The 25,980-nt window shown below is 35.6% G+C and overlaps 1 protein-coding gene across 3 annotated transcripts in view; it reads right to left on the reverse strand.

The window, feature by feature from the left end:
• LOC150101453 (deubiquitinase DESI2-like) overlaps window positions 1-23,539 on the reverse strand; it is a 74,046-nt gene extending 50,507 nt beyond the window's left edge. The window contains exons 1-2 of one of the 3 annotated variants that reach the window (XM_090400613.1): window positions 12,169-12,251; window positions 1,647-1,736 (exon numbers count right to left, since the gene is read on the reverse strand). In XM_090400613.1, coding sequence (XP_090256739.1) covers window positions 1,647-1,685 — 39 coding nt within the window. In that variant the 5' untranslated portion in view covers window positions 1,686-1,736; window positions 12,169-12,251. Of the gene's footprint in view, window positions 1-1,646; window positions 1,737-12,168; window positions 12,252-23,246 lie in introns of those variants that run through there. The other 2 variants (XM_090400611.1, XM_090400610.1) reach the window with 2 other exon arrangements.
• Between the last annotated feature and the right edge of the window lie 2,441 nt (window positions 23,540-25,980).

The raw sequence follows: 25,980 nt of genomic DNA on the forward strand, positions 1-25,980 counted from the left end.
TAGGATCAAAAATATTTGTAAAGAGAGTGGATCTGCTATAGAGAGAAAGAGGAAATGAGTATAACATCATAGATTACCGATCTGGGTAAGACATACTATTATGCAAGGATATCTCTTAAATCAGGTAAGGATGGATCAACCAAAATAATCAACAGAAAGCATAACACAAAATGCACAAGAATAATAATGGCAAAATATTAGAAATAAAGTGAAGGATTTCTAGCACTGGTTATAGTGAATTGGTCAAAAACTGTTTGACTATGTGATTGATACAGGTGGATTTGCTTATAAGGCTGTGTTTTGTTATAGTTATTGAGCTATAGCTGAAATAGCATCTGTTAATTACATGTATTCTTCTGGCTGATTCACTTGCTTGCAGGATCAAAAACCTAGGAGAAAAAAACACTGCTATCTCTATAGGGGGTTAGCTAACTCACCTTCAGTTGAAAAGTCCTTAGAAAGAATTCAAACCTTGAGCTCTCCACCCAAAATGGCATTGTCATAAGCAGCTGAGCTGAAGAGGCTTCTATTTAATTTACAAAGTCCAACATTTTCAGGAAAGACAGAATAAGAGTGGTGGAAGTAATATTGCTAATATAGCAGAAGAACTGAATCCAATAAAGGTAGTGATTTTGGATGAGGCCTGCTGAAAAGCAGCTTTTTCTTAAAGATCTTATAAAGGTTCCTCATGTCCAGATAGGCTTGAATTCAGATTTTTCCAACTGAAGAATAAATGTTGGAATGCCCTTGTAAACTAATTGGTTACTAATTGTACTATGTTAGACTAAATTAACATTCTCTGTGCTAGGGAGTCATTTCCTTCAATTAATTGTCTGCACATTCCATGCTACCAACTTATCTCTAACTACTCCAATCTATTTAAGAACCCTCAAGAAAGTGACACATGGGCTTAAAACTTCTCATAAAATCATTTAGAAATAATACAGTTAATTATATTTCATAAATTTTTAACTGGCTGAACCAAAAAAAAATCTCACAAATCAGGCTAAAAACACAGGTCTACTAATCGTAAGAAAGAAGTTCTCATACTGCTACGAAACAATTCACATCTAAATTATCTTATGTGCATGCTAGAGTAGCATCTTTGTTTTCATGTATCCAAGGGTCTGTCTAATTAGATTTTTCTACACAGGAAATTTTGAGGATTTCTGTGAAAACTGTGAAACAATAAGAGTTTATTAAGGTGTATTTAAGGTATTCCAATTCATGTTATGATTCCTCCTCCTTAACTTCCTAGTAGCCATGTACTGTCATCAATTCTGTTCCTTCTTTTCCTCATGTTCCACTTGGTTATGTTTGATGATGTTATATATTCACAGCACAAGTCTCTTTGGATCATTCAAATATGATGAACATATGAATTACCATATGAGCACTAAATTGTGCATGCAGGATATTTGTCAAATTGAAACTGATATATTGGAGAATGTAAAGAAATTTTAGACTGACTTGTAACTTATGTGTCGTGTTCCAAAACATCCTGGCAAGGCATGCAGGAATTATAAATTCCAATAGTTTTGACTGTTGAAACAAATGGAATTAAATTTTTTTCTATTTAACCATGAATTAAGTAGGAAAAAATACATTCATAATTTGAAAAGAGCATGCATTGATATTTCACTTACCATATCATAGACATTCAATATTACTGGTTCTCTTGCCATATCCAATGTTAATCCAAATCAGAATTAATATTTCAAGAGCACACAGTGATACTATTTAAAAAAACAAAATTAAACATATTTACAAAGTATTAATTTATAAATTTTTCTTTACTCTTATTTTTAAAAAAACCGTTAAATTGTTAATGCTTTGATCAGAACATCAAAAGTTATTTAAACTACAATTTTAAATAACTTCTGAAGTTATTTAGATATTAATAATTAATAAAATACAATGATTCCTTCCACCTCTCGCACCAGGGGTAGATTGGTAAGAAAATAAGTGGATGCTAGGATGGGGAAAAAAGGAGAGAGAAATACCTTTTTTTTTTTTTTTTTTAAAACCAATATGATGTATGTGTCATGCTTAAGTGCTATCAATTAAAGTTCATTATTCTCTAAAACTTTCACTTCTAAGAGAAAAATTCTTTATTTTTTCAGACATTAATCTGAAATGTTATACTTTGAAGTAAATTGAAGATGCCAAGAAATTATATTCTTGTTTAATCCTTTATCCAAGTGTAAACGTGGCAGGAGATGAATTTCATTGCCCAGTGTGAGAGTCCCCACTTATTGGAAGCCTGAAGTGGCTTGAAAAAGTTCCATGTTTAGTTCTCTAGAGCAGGGTTTCTGGACCATGTAAAAATAAATTAAAAAAAATACAATATATATATATATAAAATTGATATAAATGGGGAAAAAAATCCTTTGCCCACCCATGGTACAAATGTGCTATAGGTTTACTAATAACCTTTCATGTAGGAACCATACACATATATAAATGCATGTGAAATGCCTTCATAACTAGATTATTTGTATATAGTGGCTAATGACTTCATATTAATCACCTTAGTATTCCATAATGCAAAACATACATCCTTTTGAGTGTGTGTGTGCAAGCATTATGGGAAGGGCTGCTACCTAGACAGGTTTTGACCTTTATTGAGGTTTTACCCGTGGGAGCCAGATACATATGTCATCTCCTTACAACAAAGCATTCCATTCACTGTCTACTCTAAGTGAAAAATATGCTTCACACTTCCTTATGCAACTAGAGATGGTCTCTGGAAGTTCTATGAGGAAGCAAATTCCTCATACAACTATTACAACATACAGAAAATAATAAATTTTCTGGATCTGGCTCCCACTGATGAGACCTCAATAAAGGTCAAACTGGTGTCTGGGTAACACCCTTCCCATAATGCTAAGCATTATACATACCCAAAAGAATATGTGCCTTGCATCATAAGATAATAAGATGACTACTGTGAAGACATTAGTCACTATATACAAGTAACATACTCACAAAGATATTTAACATGTAAACTTTGTTTGCTTACACTTGGATAAAGGATTCAACAAGAATATAATTATTATTATTCAGAAGAACAAAACTTTCACAGAATGCTATATCCAGAATATCTCAGAGCACTATCCATTTCAAAAATATGGCACCATTATATCCCTAGTATTGAGCACACAAGATTTGTTCCTCCAAAGATCTCTTAAAGAAGAATTGGAAACTATCAAGTAAACAGTCCTGCTAAATGGATACAATCTAAGAATAACTCAGAAAATAATTAACAACTCTGCTATACAGTAACCTAAACAAGAAGTCCACAGGACTCCTATACCATATATTAAAGGCATCTCTGAATGAGTGGCAAAAATTATTGGAAAATATAAACTCATGCTACCAACCAGCCTTTCAATCGAATTCATAATCTGTTGCCTTCTCCATAAGACAAACTCTGACCACTGATTTTGTATATGCTACTTGACATATACAAAGTACCATGTTTGTGCAACTCATTTTACTACAGACAAACAGGAAGATCTGCCAACAAATGCAAATCTGAACATTAAGACCACATCCAATTCATCAAACCTCACAAATCTGACCTAGCAAAGCTTGGAAATGAAAACACCAGCCACAGGATTCAATGGGGGGGGGCAAACTGTTACATAGATCCAAATATAAATATGAACATTTACATGAGGAAAGTGCTGAAGTCTTACTTCATTGACCTAACCTTAATCATAACAATTGGCTTCACCATTCCTAAAGTGTGAGAAATTGTCATTCTTGACTGTATTCTCAATTTTTTTTAAACTCGAAATTATCCCATTTAATTTTATTTTTAGCTCAATAGTGTGTGACCAATGAACACACAACTATAAATATAGAGGGATTCCAATTTAACGCATGAGCTCTACTGTTTCTTTTATTTAAATTCCTTATTTTCATTCTTGGTTCACACTGTTGATGTCTTATGATACATCTTAAGAAGAAATATCTATATAATAATTGATCCGTTTTTTACTGTGGTATTCTATGATAATGGATGTCCCATGGGGTTTTATTACTCAAGAAACAGTGATAAATGTATAAGTTTACAACCTGTTATACATTTAGGGTAATAGGATTCATGTAAAAAACTTTTTCATACTTTAATTATAAACTACTGATATACAGAATTTATCACTGATGAAGAGCATTACACCTCATCACTGTAGGATGCGGTCTTAATTGTGAAATACGATGGATGACTGAGGTTCAATATATTATGAGCAACATTACTGCTAGATGCTGTTTCACATGATACTATAGTTGATCTTACAATTAAATAAAAACAAAAAACACTGCAAACATTTGTACAAGGTCAACAGCTGTTTGGAGGTGAAGTAACATCTTAAGTGAAAGAGAAATCCTAGTTTTTTGAAAGATGAGGAGGCAATGGTTGTGATGTATTTATACCAGGTAAGGGCTGGATGTCAGGGTGATTCTAAGAAGAGAAATCTCATTTTATCTAGAAATTTGGTCATTGTCAAGGATAATACTCATTTTTTTTTTTTTTTTGTGAGAAATAAGGCAGAACTGGGTTTTGCTAGCATTGAAATTGATGAGGTTATCTGAACTCCATTGGAGGATGGCTTGGAGATCAGAACTGAAGGCAGTAGTGATGGATGTTCCGTAAGTCGAGGTGATTTGTCTAGAGAACGGTTGGGAACCCATCGCCCGCAAGTCTATTTCAATTTGCCCCTTTGCTGATGTACTCGTATTTACATGTAAATAAAATTTTATAATAATTTAAATTTATTATAATTAAATTTATTTAAATTTAAATAATTAAATATACAAAACCAAAAATAGCTATATTACATATAATATGATCATCATATCTCTGGTAAGATATATATTGTATACTACATACACATATATAAGAGTTAAAATTTACCAGTCGCCCGTGGAAGTTTTTAAATTAGCAATTTTCGCCCTTGATACTAAAAAGGTTCCCCACCCCTGGTCTAGAGTATGGTTTGTCAAATGAAAGGGAATTCATGAAACTTCTCCATGTTTGGTGAATCCAAAAGATGGGTAACATATGTGAGTAGATCTTCTGTTGATCAGCAGCAATGAAATCCATACTGATGATGTCATTTATTAGCTGGGTGCCTTCAAGATAGTGTAGGAGTTGGGAATTGATGGTTCTATCCATTTACTTTAGTTAGGATTGAGGTGAGTGAGATAGGGCAGTAGTTTGATGGCAGTGATTTGTCACCCTTCTTGAGAATGAGTTGAAACATAGGCCAATTTCATCTGAACATAGGGTCACTGGTGAGGAAAAGATCTTGGGTGTTTGAGGGGTGGCTAGGGTTATCTGGTATTCTGGTTGGCATGTGAGGGCAAATGTTTCAGCATCTCAGCCTTCTTGATCTGTACAACTGGAGAAAGAAAGCCAGATTGTGTCGTGGACATTAAAAGTTATGCATTGCTTATATCAGATACTTCTTATCATTTCCCGTGCAGTGCAACATCTTTTCTGCACCACCTCATCAACCCAATGTATGGATGCTAGTTGCCAATGGAGCTTCTCATAATCATTGACTTTATAGTTACACATATGTACCTTCTCAATGATGAACTTTCCTGTTTGACTACTTTCCAAACCAGTACTTCATGAACACTTTCACCAATACATGGCAATATTAATACTTCATTCACAACCACATTCTGTGAGGGTATCATCAATAACACCACAATCCTAGTGTTGCTTCCATCACATGCACTTAAATAAATCCAGTACAAGTCTGCAGGTTTCAGAACTAAATTGAAGAACGATAGTTCTTCATAAAGATTATGAAAAGAGGATGAACATTGAAAATATCAACTGTGTCCTGAATGAGGAATCTATTGAACAAGTAAAAACATTTCAGATATTTAATCACAATTTTTAGCAAAGATGGCAAATTAAATATGGAAATAAACAACAGAATTAGCAAAGCTGGTATGGCAGGAAGTCAACTGAATGAATTTATATTGAATAAGAGAGACATAAGTGAAAACATTAAAGTAGCAGTACACAAGGCAGTGCTCAAACCAATTTTAACTTATGGATATGAAAGATAGGTTAGAAAGAAAACAGTTGGTCAAAGACTAGAGACACAAATATGAGAGTTCTGAAATAAATTAACAGACTGAACAGATGGCATCAATGACAGAACCATATTCAAAATGAAGATATTAAGAAGGAACTTCACACTGTTAGTATTCAGGAGTGAGTGAGCAAAACTAATCTCAGGCAATATGGACATTTAAACAGAATGGGAGAAGAAAGGTTATAAAAGAGGAGTCTGATGACAGGATGGTATGAAAAGATTGAGAGGAAGATCAATATCTAGATGGAGAGATGGAGTATGAAGGTTTAGAACAGTGTTTTCTTAAACTGTGTTTCACAGACCCCTAGGGTTCTGTGAAAAGTTGTAGGGGTTCTCAATGCATACAGACATTTATAATTTGTGTTAGATGTGGTTTCCAGAAAAAAAACTTTCATGAATGGAGAAAATATTATCTGGTGAAACTATGCATATGATAACATTTATCATGGTGGGTGTTTCCAGTTATTGCAGTGAAAGTGTTAATATTACTATAATTATTTATTAGATTAATTTACTGATATGAGTAAATGGCAAGTTAGATTCTTTTTAAAACAAAAGAATATTTTTGTTTATTTAATGTTTTTTTATTAAAATAATTTGCAAGTAATTCATGGTCATACTTTCCTCTCTGAATGTTTAATGAAAATTTTCAGATAGCATCTGCAAAAAATAAGTAGTTTTATGCAGTGCTTTGGTTGTAAAATAATAGGTGCCAGTACTCATTGTTTATTAAAAGAATATGAAGAAAAAACTAAAAAATTATTTACCGATATTTTTACTTCATAGCATGATAATGTTTTTGGAATAAGAACAGCAAACTGAGTATATATATATCAGACAGTTTATTTAGCTTAAATTTATTGTACAAGTATATAAAAATTAAGTAAATATTATCATTATTATTTCTTCACCTCCAAAGAGTCACAAGACTCGATGTGGGAGATAAACACTAGTGAATATAAAGTCTATCATGCAACTCCTTAAACAAACTCATTCACTGTTTGCACAATCACCACACTCTCTCAGGCAATACATTCCTGTTCCTAGCACTCTCCGTGCAAAAAACTTTCTTCTTACCCTTTTCCTCACCACTTCCTTTTATAACCTCCAAGGATGGCCTCTTGTCCTTGCTCCTTCCACCCCATTCTACCATATGAAATATGAGTGGTAATAATTAACTGGACAAAATGCAGGCAGGTGAGGATAGTGATTCGCTTGATAAGGATAGCAAAAGCATAGCATGAGACATTTTTGCCTCATTAGCAGTTAAGCTAATGAGGCCTTTTGATATGTGACAAGTATAAGAAAGAATGATACATTTTTGGAATTCGTCGGAAGGTCACTTAAATAAAAAAACAGCAAAAAAATTAAACATTTTCCAACAGCAGTTAATATCTATGGTTAAAAGACTGGAATGATAGTCTAATCACAAGTATTATTAGGCATGTTCCTATGCCAGCAATCACATGCAGAATTTACACAAGAATGGAGAGACTGCACATAACGTGCCTAATGATACTCATGATTAGACTATCATTCCAGTCTTTTCAACTATAAATATTAACTGCTGTTGGGAAACGTTTAATTTTTTTTTTGTCGTTTTTTTATTTGTTAAGTAACCTCCTGATGAATCGCAAGAAAGTATTTCTTGTGATTCTTGAAAAAAATGCAGAGATAACTCCATAATTCCTGTATTTTTAAGGAATCAAAGAAAATACACATTCTGCAAAAGGAGCAGAGGATATATAGAAGCACAAGTTTTGCTCTTTTGCAAGCCAAAACACAAAGCCTGGATCAGACTTATTCTTAACTGAGCAAAATACATATCATCTACATTGTACTCTGGCTAATTCAATATCCCTGAATACATGAAATGTTGTAGATAGCATACATTTGAAGAAGATCTCAAGAACAGACGAAGATTGCAAACAGATTGTCAGAAAATTCAGGCATTTATACAACACTCTAGTAGCAAGACTTATACGTTGGTAAGACATAACTGGTAATTAGTTTACGGAATTAACAACGCATATAAAGTATATTAATTAAAGGTAACTTTAATGAATAACTTCTATATTTCGGCAACGTCACACTGCCATCTTCAGGAACATAAAGATATGGTACGTGCACTCAGGAACTAACACAAAGCAAATGAGGAAGAAAGCAAGAAACTAATATTGTTCCTAAAGTCCTAATGGTGCCCTCTTGTGGGCTAATTTGGTAGTCTTGGCAGTTGGGCTGAAGTTCTCATAATGAAAGTCTCCCAAATTTGGGGCAGTTTCATGCACCCAAATTTGTTGAGGTTAGGAACGTTTTTTAGAGCTGCTGAAGATTCAATACGAAAGATTATTCAAAGAATCTTCAGCAGCTCTAAAAAACGTTCCTAACCTCAACAAATTTGGGTGCATGAAACTGCCCCAAATTTGCGAGACTTTCATTATGAGAACTTCAGCTCAACTGCCAAGACTACCAAATTAGCCCGCAAGAGGGCACCATTAGGACTTTAGGAACAATATTAGTTTCTTGCTTTCTTCCTCATTTGCTTGGTGTTAGTTCCTGAGTGCATGTACCATATCTTTATGTTCCTGAAGATGGCAATGTGACGTTGCCGAAATATAGAAGTTATTCATTAAAGTTACCTTTAATTAATATACTTTATATGTGTTGTTAATTCCGTAAACTAATTACCAGTTTATACAACACAGGTCACAAAAATGGAATCTTTTGGAATTCTAACAAATTTATATTAAAACTTGAGCTTTTTTCTTGGTTTTATTTGTTGACCAGATATTTGTAAATAATATGCATGAATTGTCAACAAGTTTCACCAGCTATTCCGTCTGGCTTCTTCAGCACAAGTATAACAGTACACACTAACGTTTACTAGTAAAAAAGAAGAATGGAGTAACACAGTCAAATAAATTAAAACTGATGTGTAACATCATAAGCATGGAACGTGGTGTCTCAGTCATTGTTTATTGAGTGCGTTATATAGTTTTTAGCGAAATGAAATTCTGGTAAGCTGAGTGAACTTATTAGGCTTTTCCAGATGTCTTTCAGAATCATTCATGATTTCTGTTTAGATTTTCTCCAGAGCAGAGTACAACCACAGCTTCTTTGAAGTTTCTACATCAAAAATCTTCTTATATATAAGGCATGGAGCTTTATCCCAATCGATAGTGTGGTCAGAGATCGAGAAGTGATGGGCTAATCCTGAAGTATCTGTTCTGTTGTTGTTCACGTCCCCTATATGTTCTTTTGTTCAAATTTCCAGGCTTCTTCATGTTTGGCCTATGTAATTTAATCCACAGGAACATGGGATGTTGTATACACTTGCGTATTTGAAGAAGGCATTAATGTCCTTTGGAGATCTTAAAATGTGGGGTATTGTTTTGACAGGCTTGAGAGCAACTCTGACGTTGAAAGACTTAAGGAGTTTGACTATTTTTGTTGACACTGAGCCTGCATAAGGGATGACGATGGCCGATGTATATTGTGCAACAGGAGGTTGCTGCTGTGGAGGGTTTCTATGAAGAATCTTTTTAATTATATTTCTTGAGTAACCATTATTTACTAGGGTTTGAAATATGAGAGTGAGTTCATCAAGGAGATCTTTTCTTCTGAGATAATATTGGTCGCTTTATTTTGCCAGCCTGGCTGGCCGAGTGGTTAGCGTATCTGCTCTCCAGCCAAAAGGCTGAAGGTTCGAATCCTGCTGTGGGCATGGATGTTGTGTCTGTGGAAATACTACTGGCGGTGGTGGTTGGCGGTAGATGGCATTGGTGTAGTTGCAGTCAGTTGGTGGACTGAGTAGTGGAGACTGAGTTGTAGAGCAGGCGCCCTCCCTCGATGAGTCCTTGGACTCCCTGGAGGTGTCTAATAATAATAATAATAATTTATTTTTAAGCATATATATTATGCTGAGTTTTTGCACAATATGGCGAGATGATTTGAAGTGCAGGTAACGTCCAGTGTCTGTTGTTTTTCGATAGATTGTGAGCTGGATTTGTCCATTCTCGTTTCTTTATGAGTGTATCTAGAAAAGACAACTGGCTATTCTTTTCAAGTGTTAACGTGAACTGTATTTTTGGTGGAAGGAAATGATTTTTTTCAACAGGAGGCTTGAGAGCAACTCTGACGTTGAAAGACTTAAGGAGTTTGACTATTTTTGTTGACACTGAGCCTGCATAAGGGATGACGATGGCCGATGTATATTGTGCAACAGGAGGTTGCTGCTGTGGAGGGTTTCTATGAAGAATCTTTTTAATTATATTTCTTGAGTAACCATTATTTACTAGGGTTTGAAATATGAGAGTGAGTTCATCAAGGAGATCTTTTCTTCTGAGATAATATTGGTCGCTTTATTTTGCCAGCCTGGCTGGCCGAGTGGTTAGTGTATCTGCTCTCCAGCCAAAAGGCTGAAGGTTCGAATCCTGCTGTGGGCATGGATGTTGTGTCTGTGGAAATACTACTGGCGGTGGTGGTTGGCGGTAGATGGCATTGGTGTAGTTGCAGTCAGTTGGTGGACTGAGTAGTGGAGACTGAGTTGTAGAGCAGGCGCCCTCCCTCGATGAGTCCTTGGACTCCCTGGAGGTGTCTAATAATAATAATAATAATTTATTTTTAAGCATATATATTATGCTGAGTTTTTGCACAATATGGCGAGATGATTTGAAGTGCAGGTAACGTCCAGTGTCTGTTGTTTTTCGATAGATTGTGAGCTGGATTTGTCCATTCTCGTTTCTTTATGAGTGTATCTAGAAAAGACAACTGGCTATTCTTTTCAAGTGTTAACGTGAACTGTATTTTTGGTGGAAGGAAATGATTTTTGTAAGGAAATCAAATAAGGTAGTTTCTGTGCCTCTCCAAATTATGAAAACATCATCTACGTATCTCCACCAAACCAAAATAAAAAAATAAAAATTTGCATTAAAATTTTCAAACTATAATCTTATTAATACAGAAGATTCAGTTTTGAACAAAGACTTGAATTATGCCATCACTCCAAGACACATCCCAAAAGCAGACATATGATGAGTATCGAAAAAGCTAGTCAATTTCTGTCACCTCATGAAGTGGTAGCATTATCCACAAAATTACTTAGTGCTTCAGTTCTATTAAACAATTGCATGCCAAAAAATAATTTCACAGCTTTGGAGAAAGAAGATTTTAAGTAACAAAGATGAAATCATTATACTAAAGGCAGATAAAGGGAATTCAACAGTTGTTTTAAATAGTGCAGACTATGACATCATAATCACTTCCATGTTACTGGACTCTTCCACATATTTGGAAATGGACGATGATCCGACTTGGTCATCAAGTTGGATCATCATCCATTTGGCCAAAATGAATGATCTAATCTTTAATACTTTTGAATTTACAGAAGACCTTAAAAAACAACTCAAATCCAGACACCTGATTATTCAGATTATATGGCATGCCCAAACTTCACAAGACAGACATCCCTCTACGTCCAATAGTTGATGGCAGAAGATCTCCAACAAATCTCTCTAAACACTTATCTCACCTCCTCAAGCCTCATATAGGACATACAGACTCATATTTAAAAAAATCGAAGCATTTTGTATATAAGCTTTCAAACATTCAAATTTCCCAATCAGATATATTAGCTAGTTTAGATGTAGTTTTATTATTTCCTAATGTCCCTGTTGGAGAATCAATAGATATACTTGAAAACTTATTTCCTCCAGACATCTCTTCCAACACTGCCTAAAATCTTCATTTGTCACTTGGAAAGGAAAATTTTATTAACAAATATTTGGTCTTGCAATGGACTCACCTCTATTGCCTCTGATCACCAACTTATACATGGAAAAATTTGAAGCAGCAGCAGCTATAGAATGGGCAACTTTAAAACCATATCTATGGTGGAGATATGTGGATGACATCTTTATCACCTGGAAACACCCAGAAAGACCTGGAAGATTTTCTATATTTTCTGAATAATTAATATCATATTTATATTATATAAATATGATATTAATATAATTCACATTTGAAGTAGAAAAGAACAGAGAATTACCATTCCTAGACATCCTTGTCAATGGAAACATTGCTGAGGATTATCTGAAGTCTACAGGGAAGAAACCCACACAGGCAGGTACCTACAAGTAAGATCATTCCATCACCCTCAACAAAAATTAGGTATAATCAAAACTTTGAAAAATACACCTTTAAACATACTAAAAAATGATGACATCAAACAAAAACAAGAACTTTAAATCCTATTTCCTCCAAAACAGGTACTCAAAAAGATACTAAAGGAACTTCTATTTTTTGATGAACCATCCCATGATCACACAGAAATTAATTACAAAAGTACAGTATCTGCTCCATACAGTGGCAACGTATCAAGAAAAATAGCCAAAATATTAGAGGCATTTAACATCAGAATGGCATTCAAACCAAGCAACACTTTACAAAGCTTTCTACACCCTCCTAAAGACAAATTTCTATTTTATCAACATTCGGGTGTATACAAGATTCTGTGCTCTTGTGGGGAGATATACATAGGTCAGACTGGGAGAAGTTTCGAAACTCACAACAAAAAACATATAGGCTAATAGGAAGAAAAGAGTGGAATTGTAGTGCACATCCTCAAAGAGCATCACACAGTAATAAATTTAGTTTAATCCTTTATCCAATTGTGAGTAAACAAAGTTTGCACCTGAAAATATCTTCAGGACTGGGGTCAGGTAGTACAACACCGGGCAACTCGTAGCAAAGGTGGATCAAGCTAACATCACTGCTATCTCAGTATCTCCCATAATGCAAAACACATCTATTTGCGGATATGTATAATGTTATGCATTAAGGGAAGGGCCACTACCCAGACTAGTTTTGACCTTTATTGAGGTCTCTTCAGTGGGAGCCAGGCCTAGAAGTGGAGATATCAGGCCGAAGCAATGGCAAGGTCATCTTTACCTATAGGAGTTGCCAAAAGGTGTGCCACCTTTTTATTAAATTACTCTGGATTTAGAGAAAGATGTTGAAAATTTATTTTTCACTTGGTTAGACTATAATAAATTTAGTTTAATCCTTTATCCTAGTGTGAGCAAATAAAGTTTGCGCCTGAAAATATCTTCAGGACTGGGGTCAGGTAGTACAACACCGAGCAACTCGTAGCAAAGGTGGACCAAGCTATAGCAGTGATGTTAGCTTGGTCCACCTTTGCTACGAGTTGCCCGGTGTTATACTACCTGACCCCAGTCCTGAAGATATTTTTAGGCGCAAACTTTATTTGCTCACACTGGGATAAAGGATTAAATTAAATTTATTATAGTGTAACCAAGTGAAAAATAAACTTTCAGCATCACACGGTAAATTGGCAAGCATCCTCCATGCTATACTTAGAGAATTAACTACTTCGACCAGTTGTGCAAGGAATCTTCTGAGGTCATTCGCTGAAAAGAAGCACTAAATAGAAATCAAGGATGGATTGATATGTGTAACATTAAAGAGCTCTTCTCTGCCAGCAATCACATACAGAGTTTGTACAACAATGGAGAGACTGCATGTAACATGCCTAATGACAGTCGTGATTAGACTTTCTTTTCAACTATTGGCATTAACTGGAAAACGTTTAATTTTTTGCTGTTTTTAATTTATGTTAAGTAATTTCCTGATGAATCGCAAAAATGTATCGTCTTGCCAGGGAGACAAAGAAACAAGAAAGAATGGTAATGAAAGGAGTGTCTGTTTGTTTTATGACAAATTCAATTTAAGGCTCTGAGGGCAGTGTATTATGCCCGTAAATTGTATGTGTTCTTCTAAGTGATTTGCCTGTTTTTGTGGGATGAAAAACCCAAGTTTCCAGGAGAGAAAACCATGCCATCTCTGTATGAGATTGACTAATATACCCTCGACTGAAAACCTTTGATTAAAAAAAAAGTTCCATGTCCTGGAAAGGATTCAAACTTTTATTATTATTATTTACGGAATCTGCATGGAGTTCAGGGACTTGTTGCGGGAGACCCAAATCAACCATCATACACACAAATCCTATCACATCTCTCCTTGAATCCATTCACCGTTAGGGAACTCACAACCAATTCTTGCAATCATTCCATTCACTCAACACTCTCCACGCAAAAAATCTGGTTTGCACACCCTACTAACCACACTCTTACACAACTTCCATGGATGGCCCCTAGTTCTCTACTTGTCATATATTGAAAAATTTCACTGGCATCAATATCATAAAACCTCATGATAGAAACTTTTAATATCTTAAATGTTTTTATCATGTCTTCTCTTTTCCACCTATCAACTAAACTTTTTGTAATCCACAAACCTTCAACCTATCCTCATAGGGAGTATCCCACAGACCTGTCACCATCTTAGTCACTCGTCTCTGAATTTTTGTGACCATCTCCCGGTCCCCAAGAAACCCAGGTGAACAAATCTGTGCACAGCAGCCAAGATGTGGCCGAATCATAAAGAGGAATAATAATTTCCTTATCTTTACTTGCTAGTGTGTTTTTCAACATTCAAGTAATCTGTTGAATTATTTTACCAACTTTTGTAATATGCCCTCTGAACTTTAACTCTTTGTCCACCATTATCCCCAAGTGCCTAGCCTCATCAATTTCTTGCAAACCAATACCATCAATATGATACACCACATGCAACCTTTTCAAACTGAAGTGTTGCAGCATTAAATTGACAATCATTATCCTTTGCCCATAATGTCAATTTATTTAAATCATCCTGCAGGATATCTATATCAACTTTTATCAACTATTGCTCTCCCCAATAAACAACAAACAACTGAACATCCCCTCTTAAATCTTTCCCTATGTCTGATATACAAATTAAAGAGTAGTGGCACTAGTACTGAACCTTGAGTTACTCCACTAGTCACCATCACTATCCTAGACTCCACTCCACCATATACGACTCTCTGGTGTCTGTCCATCAGCCATCCCCTTATACATGCTACTGGCTTCTTATCCATTCCCATCCTCTCCAGTTTTTGTAATAATTTTCCATGTGGTATTGTCAAATGCCTTGGCAAAGTCATGTACTATCATGGTGTTGCCATTACCTTTATCCAATTCTGCTGTCACTTTAGGAAGATAGAACTTACCTTTACAAAACCATGCTGTCCAATATAGAACATCACATCCCTATCCACCCACTGTTGTATTTCACCTTTCCCCAACTTTTCCAATACTTCAACAACCACTCCTGATATATTAATTGGTCTATAGCTACCTCTGTCTTGGAACCACCTTTATGCAATGATACTATCTTATTGGCTTGGCTGGCTGAGTGGTTAGCATATCCGCTCTCCAACCAAAAGGCTGAGGGTTTGAATTCCCTCAGCCTTTTGGGCATGGATGTTTGTGATTGTCTGTGAAAATACTAGTGGTGGTCGGCAGTAGATGCTGTTGGTGTAGATGGTGAAAATCTTGTTGCGGTTGGTGAAATGAGTGGTGGAGACGGAGAGTTGTAGAGTAGGTGACCTCCCTCGATGAGCCTTTGGACTCCCTGGAGGTAGTACATAATAATAATAATTGCCCTCTTTCCACTATCTTGGAACCCTTTAAGAGATGAGACTTAGATTGAATAACTTCAGAGGCAATGCCAATTTCTTGCATATTCACGTAGTACATGGACTGATATGCCATCCAGTTCCACCTGTATTCACATTCATATTTTTTAATATGCTGAACACTGCTGTTCATCTACCTCAATGTTAATATGTATCTTTGCAACATCAGCAACTGCAAAATCACCACCTGGATGATAGGTACACCTTTGCAAAATGATCACTCAGCTTTTCAACAATTTCTTTTGGTTCAGTCACCTTCCTATCATGAGCATTGTTTAAAGCCATTCTATCACAGTCAATTTCGCTCGTACTTGCTACATAACAAAAAAAAACACTTTTGGGATTACTTTGGCCTGTTTGGCTAATTCTCTCTCATAGTCTGATTTGGCCTACCTTACCATATTAGTCACCCTTCTTGCTTGCACTTTGTACTGCCCATGAGTGTGCTGATCACTTTTTTCTTTATATGCCACAGTGTTTTCTTTTTTTTGCAGCTCTTACTTTATATAGGATGGATAGAGAGGAGGAGGCATGCTGCTAATGATATCGGATGACTTGAATCCAGTTAAAGTTGAGACCTATGTATATTTATTTCACTGCCACATGAAATACTAACAGTATTTCATGTGGCAGTGAGTTTGAAGTCATCTGGTGTGAGGTGGAATCTAACAAGATCAATTATATAGTGAGGTGTTGCTGCAAACCTGGTGGATTGGTTGCTAGTGACGAAGAAATGTATCACCAAATAGACAAGATGAGCGGGAAAATTGTAATCATAATAGGAGACTTTAATTATCCAAATATTGATTGGGTAGCAGTAGAATCTCATGAGAAGAATGAAAATGCTTTTATTGAGCTGTTGCAGGACAACTGCCTCAAGCAGAATGTGACAGAAGGAACTTGAGGTCAAAGAGTGTTAGATTTGATTATAGTGTCAGAGGGTGTTTCAGTTAAAGACCTAACTATTCTGTCTCCGGTTGGTGACAGTGATCATGTGGTACTCACTTGGGAAGTGAATAAGTTTATGAATGTTCCATTCAGAAAAGGTTATATGCTGAACTACAAAGCAGGAAATTATGACCAACTGAGTTCAGTGGAATGGGATCGGTTGATGGATGGGAAGAATATCAACAGTGCACGGGAAGCATTTAAACAATACTTAAATGATGCAATATCAGAGTGTATCCTGAGAGTCCGAAGAATATATAGGGTAGGAGTAAAATGGATGCGTAATCTTATTAAGCAAGAGATTCGTAAGAAAAGGATGACGTGGAAGGAATACCGTGTGCATAAGGATGATGTCCATTATGAAAATTATAAGCAGCAGTCCAAAATATAAGTTTCATACTACCAGATGTAGTCTTTACGTTCAGAAATTCTGTCCTGCCAATTTGGCTATACAAAGTTAATGGCTCCCAAGTACCTGATAAACATCAAGGAGCTAATCTTTAGGAGAACATATAAGGGATGCTAGTTTTTATGGACAACTATAAAAAAGGTCGTATCAGTGAATCTGCAGAATCTCAATGTAAATACAGCTGTGGGATTAGATGGGATATCAGCTCACGTTTTGCAAGAATGTGCAAGGGAACTAGCAATGCCTCTGACTAGGCACTTTAATTAAAGTCTCAGCTCTGGTTGAGTTCCAAGGGAGTGGAAAGAAGGCAAAATAATTCTCTTACATAATGAGAGGTTCTAAGACTGCAGTAACAAATTATAGACCAATCAGTATCTCAGGCATGGTGGTAAAAGTACTGGAAAAATTGGTCAAAAAGAGAGTTCAAGAATAGGTGGATAAAAATATGATACTATGTGAGGGTCAACATGGCTTTGTGAAGGACAGGTCATACCATAATAATTTACTAACTTTTTATAATAGATTAACAGCTGAGTTGGATAAAGGAAATGGCTATGTGATGATTCTGCTGGATCCTGATCCTGATGATGATCCTGTTCGCAAAGACAATTGACTGAATACCACATTTATTTATTTATTTATTTACGCATATGGCTTTGTGAAACTGGCAAGTGAAATGTACAGTCACAATATCCAGAAACAAATGATGAATATCTTGACATGTAAAAGTTCATTACATAAAAGGCACAAACTGCTTTCCAATTCTTCCTTTTTTAAAAAAAAGCAAAAGTAATTACAACTACAGGTCAATGTCCAGTCTGGAAAGCCAATCCAAGGTCTCATCCGTCACCTTGTGGATGTCCTGTAGGCCACCACTGTGAAATTGGCACCTTAGGCAGTCTTACACAATGAGTAATCGTTTGAGCCACGGGAGAACAATCACAATAAGGGTGGTCTAACAGCCCACATTTATGTAGTAGGTAGCCACATTTATGTAGTTAGTTCTGATCCTATTAAGTGATGACCAAATCTTCTTAGGAAGAGGAAAACCAGGCTGCAGAGCACAGGGATCTTCTATCAGGAAGCTGTTTGTTGGACCAGTATTCTCTCCACATGTCAGGGCAGCTGAAGAGAGTTCGTCCATGGACCAGAGAGGCTTTCTAGATTTTAGGCAAAGACCAGGTGGATTTATGAGAGTCTGGTGCAGGGGCAGGAGTGGGTTACTCATTGCTTTATTAAATTCTTTAATCGAGGCTTGTCTTCTCCAACGTTTGGTGGAACAATGATAGATAGGACAGGCAGCCAGGAGAGAGGGGGGGGGGGGTGCTTCATACTGTCCCACTAATTGTGCGCATGGTAGAGTTTAGCTGAGTGTCTATAATGTTTCAACCTTTTTTGAGGTCTCAGACCTCAAAAAAGGTTGAAATCGGTCTGGGTAGTGACCCCCACCCATAATGTATAACAGTATACATCTCTTAGTGAGATGTGTTTTACATTATGGGAAATACTAAGAATATTAATCAGAGCTTTACCCACCTTTACAACGAGTTGCCCTGGTGTTGCACTACCTTTAGACTTGATCTACGTTCAGGCGCAAACTTAACTATTTTGCTTACTTGGAAGGAGTTAAAAAACCAAGTTTATAAAATTACTTGGTATCCTTAATATATATTATCCCCAAGGTAAAAAACTTTTGACATCTTTATCTCATCCAGAGTTTCTTATTCAAAGTAAAAGCACCTTGTAGGAACTTGTATAGGTAACGTTGATAAGGCTCTGTATTACTAAAACCTTGGTATAATTCCCTTGGATTCCAAGAAAAAAGTCCTTTTTAGGCTCCCAGGGTAACGAATGGCAATGCTGTACCAATGAAGTTTAACTGAGGTTCGGCTGTTGCTGTTATCCTGCTGAGTTTCGAGAGTTCGCTCTCTTAGGGTTTTTGCCTTAAGGGAGCAATTTGAGTCACCGGGGAAAGTGTTCTCCGGCACAGCCCGCTGAGGGGTTCTTGTCGGTGAATTATTTTCTTCGGAATGAGCGGTTCTACTCGGTGGTCGAGTTTCACTGAGTGGAACCAACGCAGAGATTTAGACAGTCTTTCGCCCACGAATGAGTGACCTAGAGATTGTCTGATTTTTTAAAATTTTACCCTTTACCTAAACAGTTCCCAGGGTAACAAATGGCAATGCTGTAGCCAATGAAGTTTTAACTGAGGCTCGGCTATTGCCATTACCCAGCCATGACTAGAGCTTTTAGCTCAATAACACCCCATCTACACAGATTTTCTTCATTCAGATGATGGGATAAAGAGTCAAGGACTCAATCCATCTCCCGGTTCTTTTAAGAACTTTAAACCTTGGTATTTCAGGGTCTAGCTACTCACTGAGGAGACCTCAAAAAAGGTTGAAACCGGTCTGGGTAGTGACCCCCACCCATAATGTATAACAGTATATATCTCTTAGTGAGATGTGTATCAGAGCTTTACCCACCTTTACAACGAGTTGCCCTGGTGTTGCACTACCTTTAGACTTGAACTACATTCAAGTGCAAACTTAACTGTTTTGCTTACTTGGGAGAAGGAGTAAAAAAACCAAGTTTATAAAATTACTTGGTATCCTTAATATAGTAACTATAATATTTTATTTAATAAAATCACTTTGTTAGGTTACCGTATGAGTTTGGTGCTTTATATTTCAAAAAATTATGCTTTTTTTTTTTTTTTTTTTAAATAAAAAAGTAAACAAGAAGAACAAGGGGCTCGCAAATTTTAGAAAAATTTAACAAAGGGCTCGGGCGAGTCCCTTATAACTCACCACTGCTTATAACTCCTTGGACTAATATGAAGAATTGGACAAATAGCATTGGACGAAATGTCCTACTGAATGAGAAAAGTAATCGACAAAATAGGAGTAGACAAATAAGATTGGACGAAATGTCCTACTGGATGAGAAAAGTAATGTACAAAATTGAGAGAATGGACGAAATTTTGATTGGATGAAAATAATTGGACGAGCTGCCCTGAAACTCATGATTTGGGCGGGTCTGTGGGACCCCACCTTACCACTCTTGTTACATTTTCCCACCTCACCAGTGCTGGTAGTAGTGGCTGGGTTAAACTTGGGTCAACACTTGGCTAGAAAGGCTGGAACAAGGCATCATACCTGGAAGTTCAATAAAGATGTGGTTAATAGGGGTGTGAGGACTAGATTTTTTGCTTGTAGAGTTGTGAATGAGTGGAATGGGTTGTCAGAGTCAGTTGTGAGTGCTTTGCCTGTTAATAGGTTCTAGGCGAGGTATGATAGATTGTGTGGACAGTTTAGATCTCCCACGATGAGTCTTTGAACTCCATGCAGGTGCGTGTACAATAATAATCTTCTTTTTTATTTCTGCTACCTTTTTAGAAGTATCATGGACATATGAGATAGTTATAAATTTATTATAGTCTAAATATGGAAGAGATCATAGATAAGTATCAGGTATCAGTATTTTATTTCTTTTGATCCAGTGGGGGAAGGCTGTAGCAATTGGATAAGCATGTGTTTCATGTTATTGTTTAACTCAGCAGTGAAGAATTACAATCAGAGCAAATCAGTTTTACCCTGCTAATTAAAGTATTCATAATAATACTGTACTTTTTGGGAGGGATGATGGTGTGAATGAGGTGAATTTATCTCCCTCTGTGTGCATGTTTCCTGTATATAAACAGTAAAAGCTAAGGAACCATCAAGGCAATGAATAATGCAGCCATATCTGTGAAGGGCAGATTGTTACTGTTTTTTTTTCTCTAAAGTGAATTGGATTCTAAAATGCCAGCTGTTCAAATGTGTCAGGGAAAATGAATAACACATCATCTGCACAGACAAATACATGCACACTGAAACTAAATTGCAGATGTATGTAGGGAAGAGTTTAAAACATTCATACATTTAAAATGCCTAAATAAGAATACTGATACACTAAAAAAAAAAAAGTGATCACATCAATAACCAGTGCGAGTAACGATTTTTATGAAGAAAAAAATTTTCCCCCATAAGTAAGTTGTAGTACCCTATAAAATACTGTAGTGTAAACGTTACACACCAGTAAAAGTAGACGTGATTGGCATTTTTATAGCACTGTTAAGTTTAAAAAAATAAATAAATAAATCATTTCATTTATTTTTCTTTAGTTACAATAATAAAATGGTAAAGGTTTGATTTCAGAAAACAGTGATATTTCAACTGACTACACTTTCACTATTTTTTCTCTGTTACAGAATTTACTTGGTAATATTTAATATTTATTTTGTACATATTTACAGAGGTACATACTGTAACTTTGAAGGATTATGATGGCATATCATATAATCTTTACTTCATTGTGGCTTAGTGTACACAGAAATGAAAAGAAATCAAAGAAATGAAAAGATATTGGAAAGGGACCAGAGACACTTGACTAAGATAGTTTCTGATCTCTGGAACATTGGGTATGAAGACAGACTGGCACATGTAATTTGTCCAAAAATTATTACCAGATTACTGTGGAAGAGGTTTTACATAGAATTGGGCAAAGAAAGGAAGAGAAAACAAAACAAAACACATCATCCTTGGAAGCAGTATAAGGAGGGTGTGAGCAAAGGATTGAGGAGCATGTTTTTTGCATGGACAGTGGTAAGTGATTGTATTTGAGGCTTGGTATGATGAACTATGTGTGGGTGATAGTGGAATCTCCTGTAATGAGTCTTTTGGCTCCGTGAAAGTCTGTTAATAATGATAACAATAAATGAAGGCCTTTAAATTTGATGTTTGTTTGTTAGTGCTGAATTCCCAGTCACACTGGAATCAAGAAAAATAGGACTGCAGATGAAGCTGTTGATCAGCTTAGATTTTCTTCATGCTGTCTGTCAGTCATCTATACAGACAGTTCATAAAAGCAGAGTTAACTGTTCAGTGACAGTCATCCTTAAGGAAGCACTATCAAATAAATTGCATGACATTAAGCCTAAAATTAAGCACTGGAAGTCCAGTACACATACATATTAAAGAGAGGAAGTTGTTTTTGCTAGGTTCAACATAAGTCCCAGTCATCTTCCTTTTTCATATTCTGGAGGGGGGGGGGGGCAGATGACCCACCTATGTATGAACAGTACCTCACTTGATTAATCAATGCAATTTTTTCTATTCTGGTTGAGCCATATACACTAAGGAAGATCATGTCAGGCTCAAAGTGCATGAAGTTTTTAACTTTTTATAAAGAATTTATTTACAGATGCAAATGATTATAAATGTCTTTTATATGCATTTACTGCACTGTTGAAATTGTTTTAAATTTGTTTCCTAGTACATAAGATGTTATCTGCCTATTTAGCTATTTATTTTTTACTTTTTGTATTGCTGTCACCTTTATAATGGTGCAGTTTGACCTTACCAGTCCTTGCACCAATAAACCCCAAACTAACCAACCATAGCACCCACTTTTTTTTTTTTTTTTTTGCATTAGATTTATTACTAAACTAAAGCTAGTCCAACTGCTGATCCAGTAGCTGTTTGGCTAGTATCTACACTTTGCAAGCTATACTGTGAATTTAAAGCTTACTATATTATGCATATTCATGAACATCCTTAGGTGGTAGATGATTTTTTATTGTTCACTGAGAAACTACCAGTGTGCTTACTGGGATAGTGAAGAGTGGCTTGGAAAAGAAAAAAAAAACCACATGTAATCTCAAGATAGGGTTTTGAGATTATCTATCCCTTGGCCCATTCATGACACTTATGTGATACAGAATCTCAACCTTTTCTATATAATTATTACAGAAATATTACACAAAACATCTGCAATTCCTAAAATAAATACCATAATATCCACATGAAAGATTTATAGAACTCTTGAATTAACAATCAACTTTTAAAACACTAACAATTTTTAAAAATCTTTTTAAATAAATGTCTTTTTCTCTCTTTCTTAAATCAATTCCGTTTTATTCAGCAGTATATTACAAATAACAGATGGCCAAAACGGAACTTTGTCAGGTTCGTAAAAGTTTATTAACAAGCTCTTGGAAATGCATTAAGGAAAAATCAGAACAATGACTTCTGTTTTCAGCATGATGTAAAACAAAATATTTTAGCTAAACAGATAACAGAAAGCAACTAAAGAAATTTCAAAAAATACTATTTCCGAAGTCCAATATCAATTCTTCGTTACTCACCAGCTTTCTTGGCTAATTTCACGTTAAATTTATTAAAATTTTGTATAATGATTTTAAATATATTAGTAGTTTTTAATAACTGGCCTTTTCCTATCCCTTCCTTCCTGTTCTCCGTTTACTCTCTTTCGTCCTCGGTCTAATAGAACCGTTCCACTTATTTTTTTTACCTGTATGCTTATGACATGCATACTAGTGATTCGAAAACAAAAATGATAAACAAAATGTTTGAAATAGTTGTCTAAAAGCTACACGAAATCCATCATTGACTTCTCTGAGGGAACTAGATCCATGCTCCCAACATCCATTCATCCAGCAAGTGAAACTAAACCGATCGAAGCTATGTGAGATTTTTAACCACTAGAGGACGCAATATTATAGTAAAAGTTCATGAATGCGGGGAGAGTGCTGGCATTTTCATTTTAGATGAAAAAACTGATGCTGTGTTTGTTTCATCGAAAAAAAATTATCGGGAGATACTGTTAATATCTTTTTATCGCTTCCATACTACTTGTTATTATTATTTATATATACGTCCATTGAGAAGAACTATTTTTCGATACAAGTTAGCGCCTATATAATTTTTTCGTCTTTTTATTTTGCTTTATTTCTCAGAAGGTGATAACTACTCGATACATCATGGTCACCTAAAAATATCTGATATATAGTGTTTAGAGTGTTCCATGCAATTATTTCATTTCTCACCCTAGTTTGAGTTATATATCATTATGCATTGTAAGGAACTTTGCCTAATGAGGTTAATGCATGACTAACTGCTTTTTAATCATATATGAATGTAAACTAAAGCAGTCATAAAAAGATGTATTTCATCTTTTACTGTACCATTCTTATATAGTGATTTTCATCCCAATTCATATTTTCCCAAAGGCTTCGCTTCGGCGATGTAAAAATTATTTAAATTAAGGGGATATTTAATCCCACATTATTTCAAAGCCGAATAAAAAACTCTAAGATAGAAATCAAAGAGTTTCGTGCCGAATATAGCAGCTATAAAAGTTCGGCGAGTCCAAGCGTAAGCAGATACCTGGATAGTACAATACCGGGAAACTCGTAGTAAGGTGGATAAAGCTAGGATCGCTATTCTTAGTATTAATCTTAGTATTAGTGTTAAACTCATCCCCTAGGAGATGTATGTTGTTTTACATTAAGGGAGATAGGTCACTACCCAGACCTGTTAAAACCTTTATTGTGGTCTCATCAGTGAGTAGGTAGACCAATAAATTCCAAGATTGTAGTGATAATAGCTTTAATACTTTATAGTGGCCAAAATGGTCCTGTTTAAACTAAAATTGAGAAGACTGCACAAATTATTATTATGTGACACCTCCAGGGAGTCCAAAGACTCATCGAGGGAGAGTGTGCTAACAGCATCGAACAATTGATCCCCTTCCAACCACTAACTGCACTCAAATTATACTAATGAATTCAAATATTATTATTATTATGTTATACTTCCAGGAAGTCCAAAACTCAAACTATCCACTCAATCTGTCATATTATACCTCTCCTTGAACCCATTAACAGATAAAGGGCAACTCATTGAGGAAGGACACCTACCCTACAACTCTGTCTGCAACAATCAACAAACTCTGTCTCAATCAACAAACTGCAATTATCTTCATCATCTACACCAACACCACTACTGCCGACCACCACTAGTATTTTCAGACAATCACAAATATCCAATTCAGGATTCGAACCCACAGCCTTTTGGCTGGAGAGTGGGTATGCTAACCATTTGGCCAACCAGGCCATATTTAAATATGAACTTTAAAATCCATCAAGTTGATACTTTGAAAATGAAAGCAGGAGAGGAGGAAAAAGCATATCCTCCATAAAAGAGTAGGGGAGATACAATAGCATATAATAATTCCTTAAGATCTAAATATATATATATATATATATATATATATATTTGAAAGACCATTATATTCATATATAATTCATAATTATGTACGAATTGTAAGATATTGACATTAAAAAAACCCTGCATAATGAAGTTTGAAGAATTATGGGACATTGCACCTGTCGATTGGAAAAGATATGAGTTTGATTTTCATAATGATGAGAGAAATCTTTGTTTAGGCTTTTTCAGTTGAAGATGAGTTTCTGCCAAGAACTCAATGTTTTCACCCTTCATAAAGGCCATTCAGCCAGAGAAGACACACAATTTAAAGACCAAAATACCATTAGTAGTGGGTAGATGGCACATAGTGTGTAGATGGTAGTAGTGGCATTGTGTGATTATGAGCTGGAAAGTTCTGATAAATACCTAGAACAAAACTTATGTTAAAGCAACTGATATAACCACAAAAGAGAACATACGGTTATATCATCATCATCAGTTGCTATCAGTCTTAGGACTGGTAGCTCAGCAGCAATTTCCTCCATTCCGCTCTGTCATTGGCTTTCTTCTTAACCTTCTGGTAACTCCTCAAACCTGTGCTGTCTTTGACTTGGTCAAGAAAGCTTTTCCTTGGTCTGCCTCTTCTTCTTTCCCCCTCTATTTTGCCTTCAGTTATTCTTTTCACAAGTCCATCATGTTGAAGTATATGTCCAAACCACCTATCCCTTCTAATTTTGATCGATTTTATTAAAATTCTTGTTTCGTTTATCTCTCTCAGGACTTGTTGGTTTGATTTTTTTTCTGTCCATTTTATTTTGTTCATGCGACGCCAGCACCACATTTCAAAAGCCTCCAATCTTCTTACATCTT

The sequence above is a fragment of the Typopeltis vanoorti genome, chromosome 11 (genome assembly GCF_054136105.1).
Source record: "Typopeltis vanoorti isolate ZY-2024b chromosome 11, IOZ_Tvanoo_1.0, whole genome shotgun sequence".
NCBI classification, from domain to species: domain Eukaryota; kingdom Metazoa; phylum Arthropoda; class Arachnida; order Uropygi; family Thelyphonidae; genus Typopeltis; species Typopeltis vanoorti.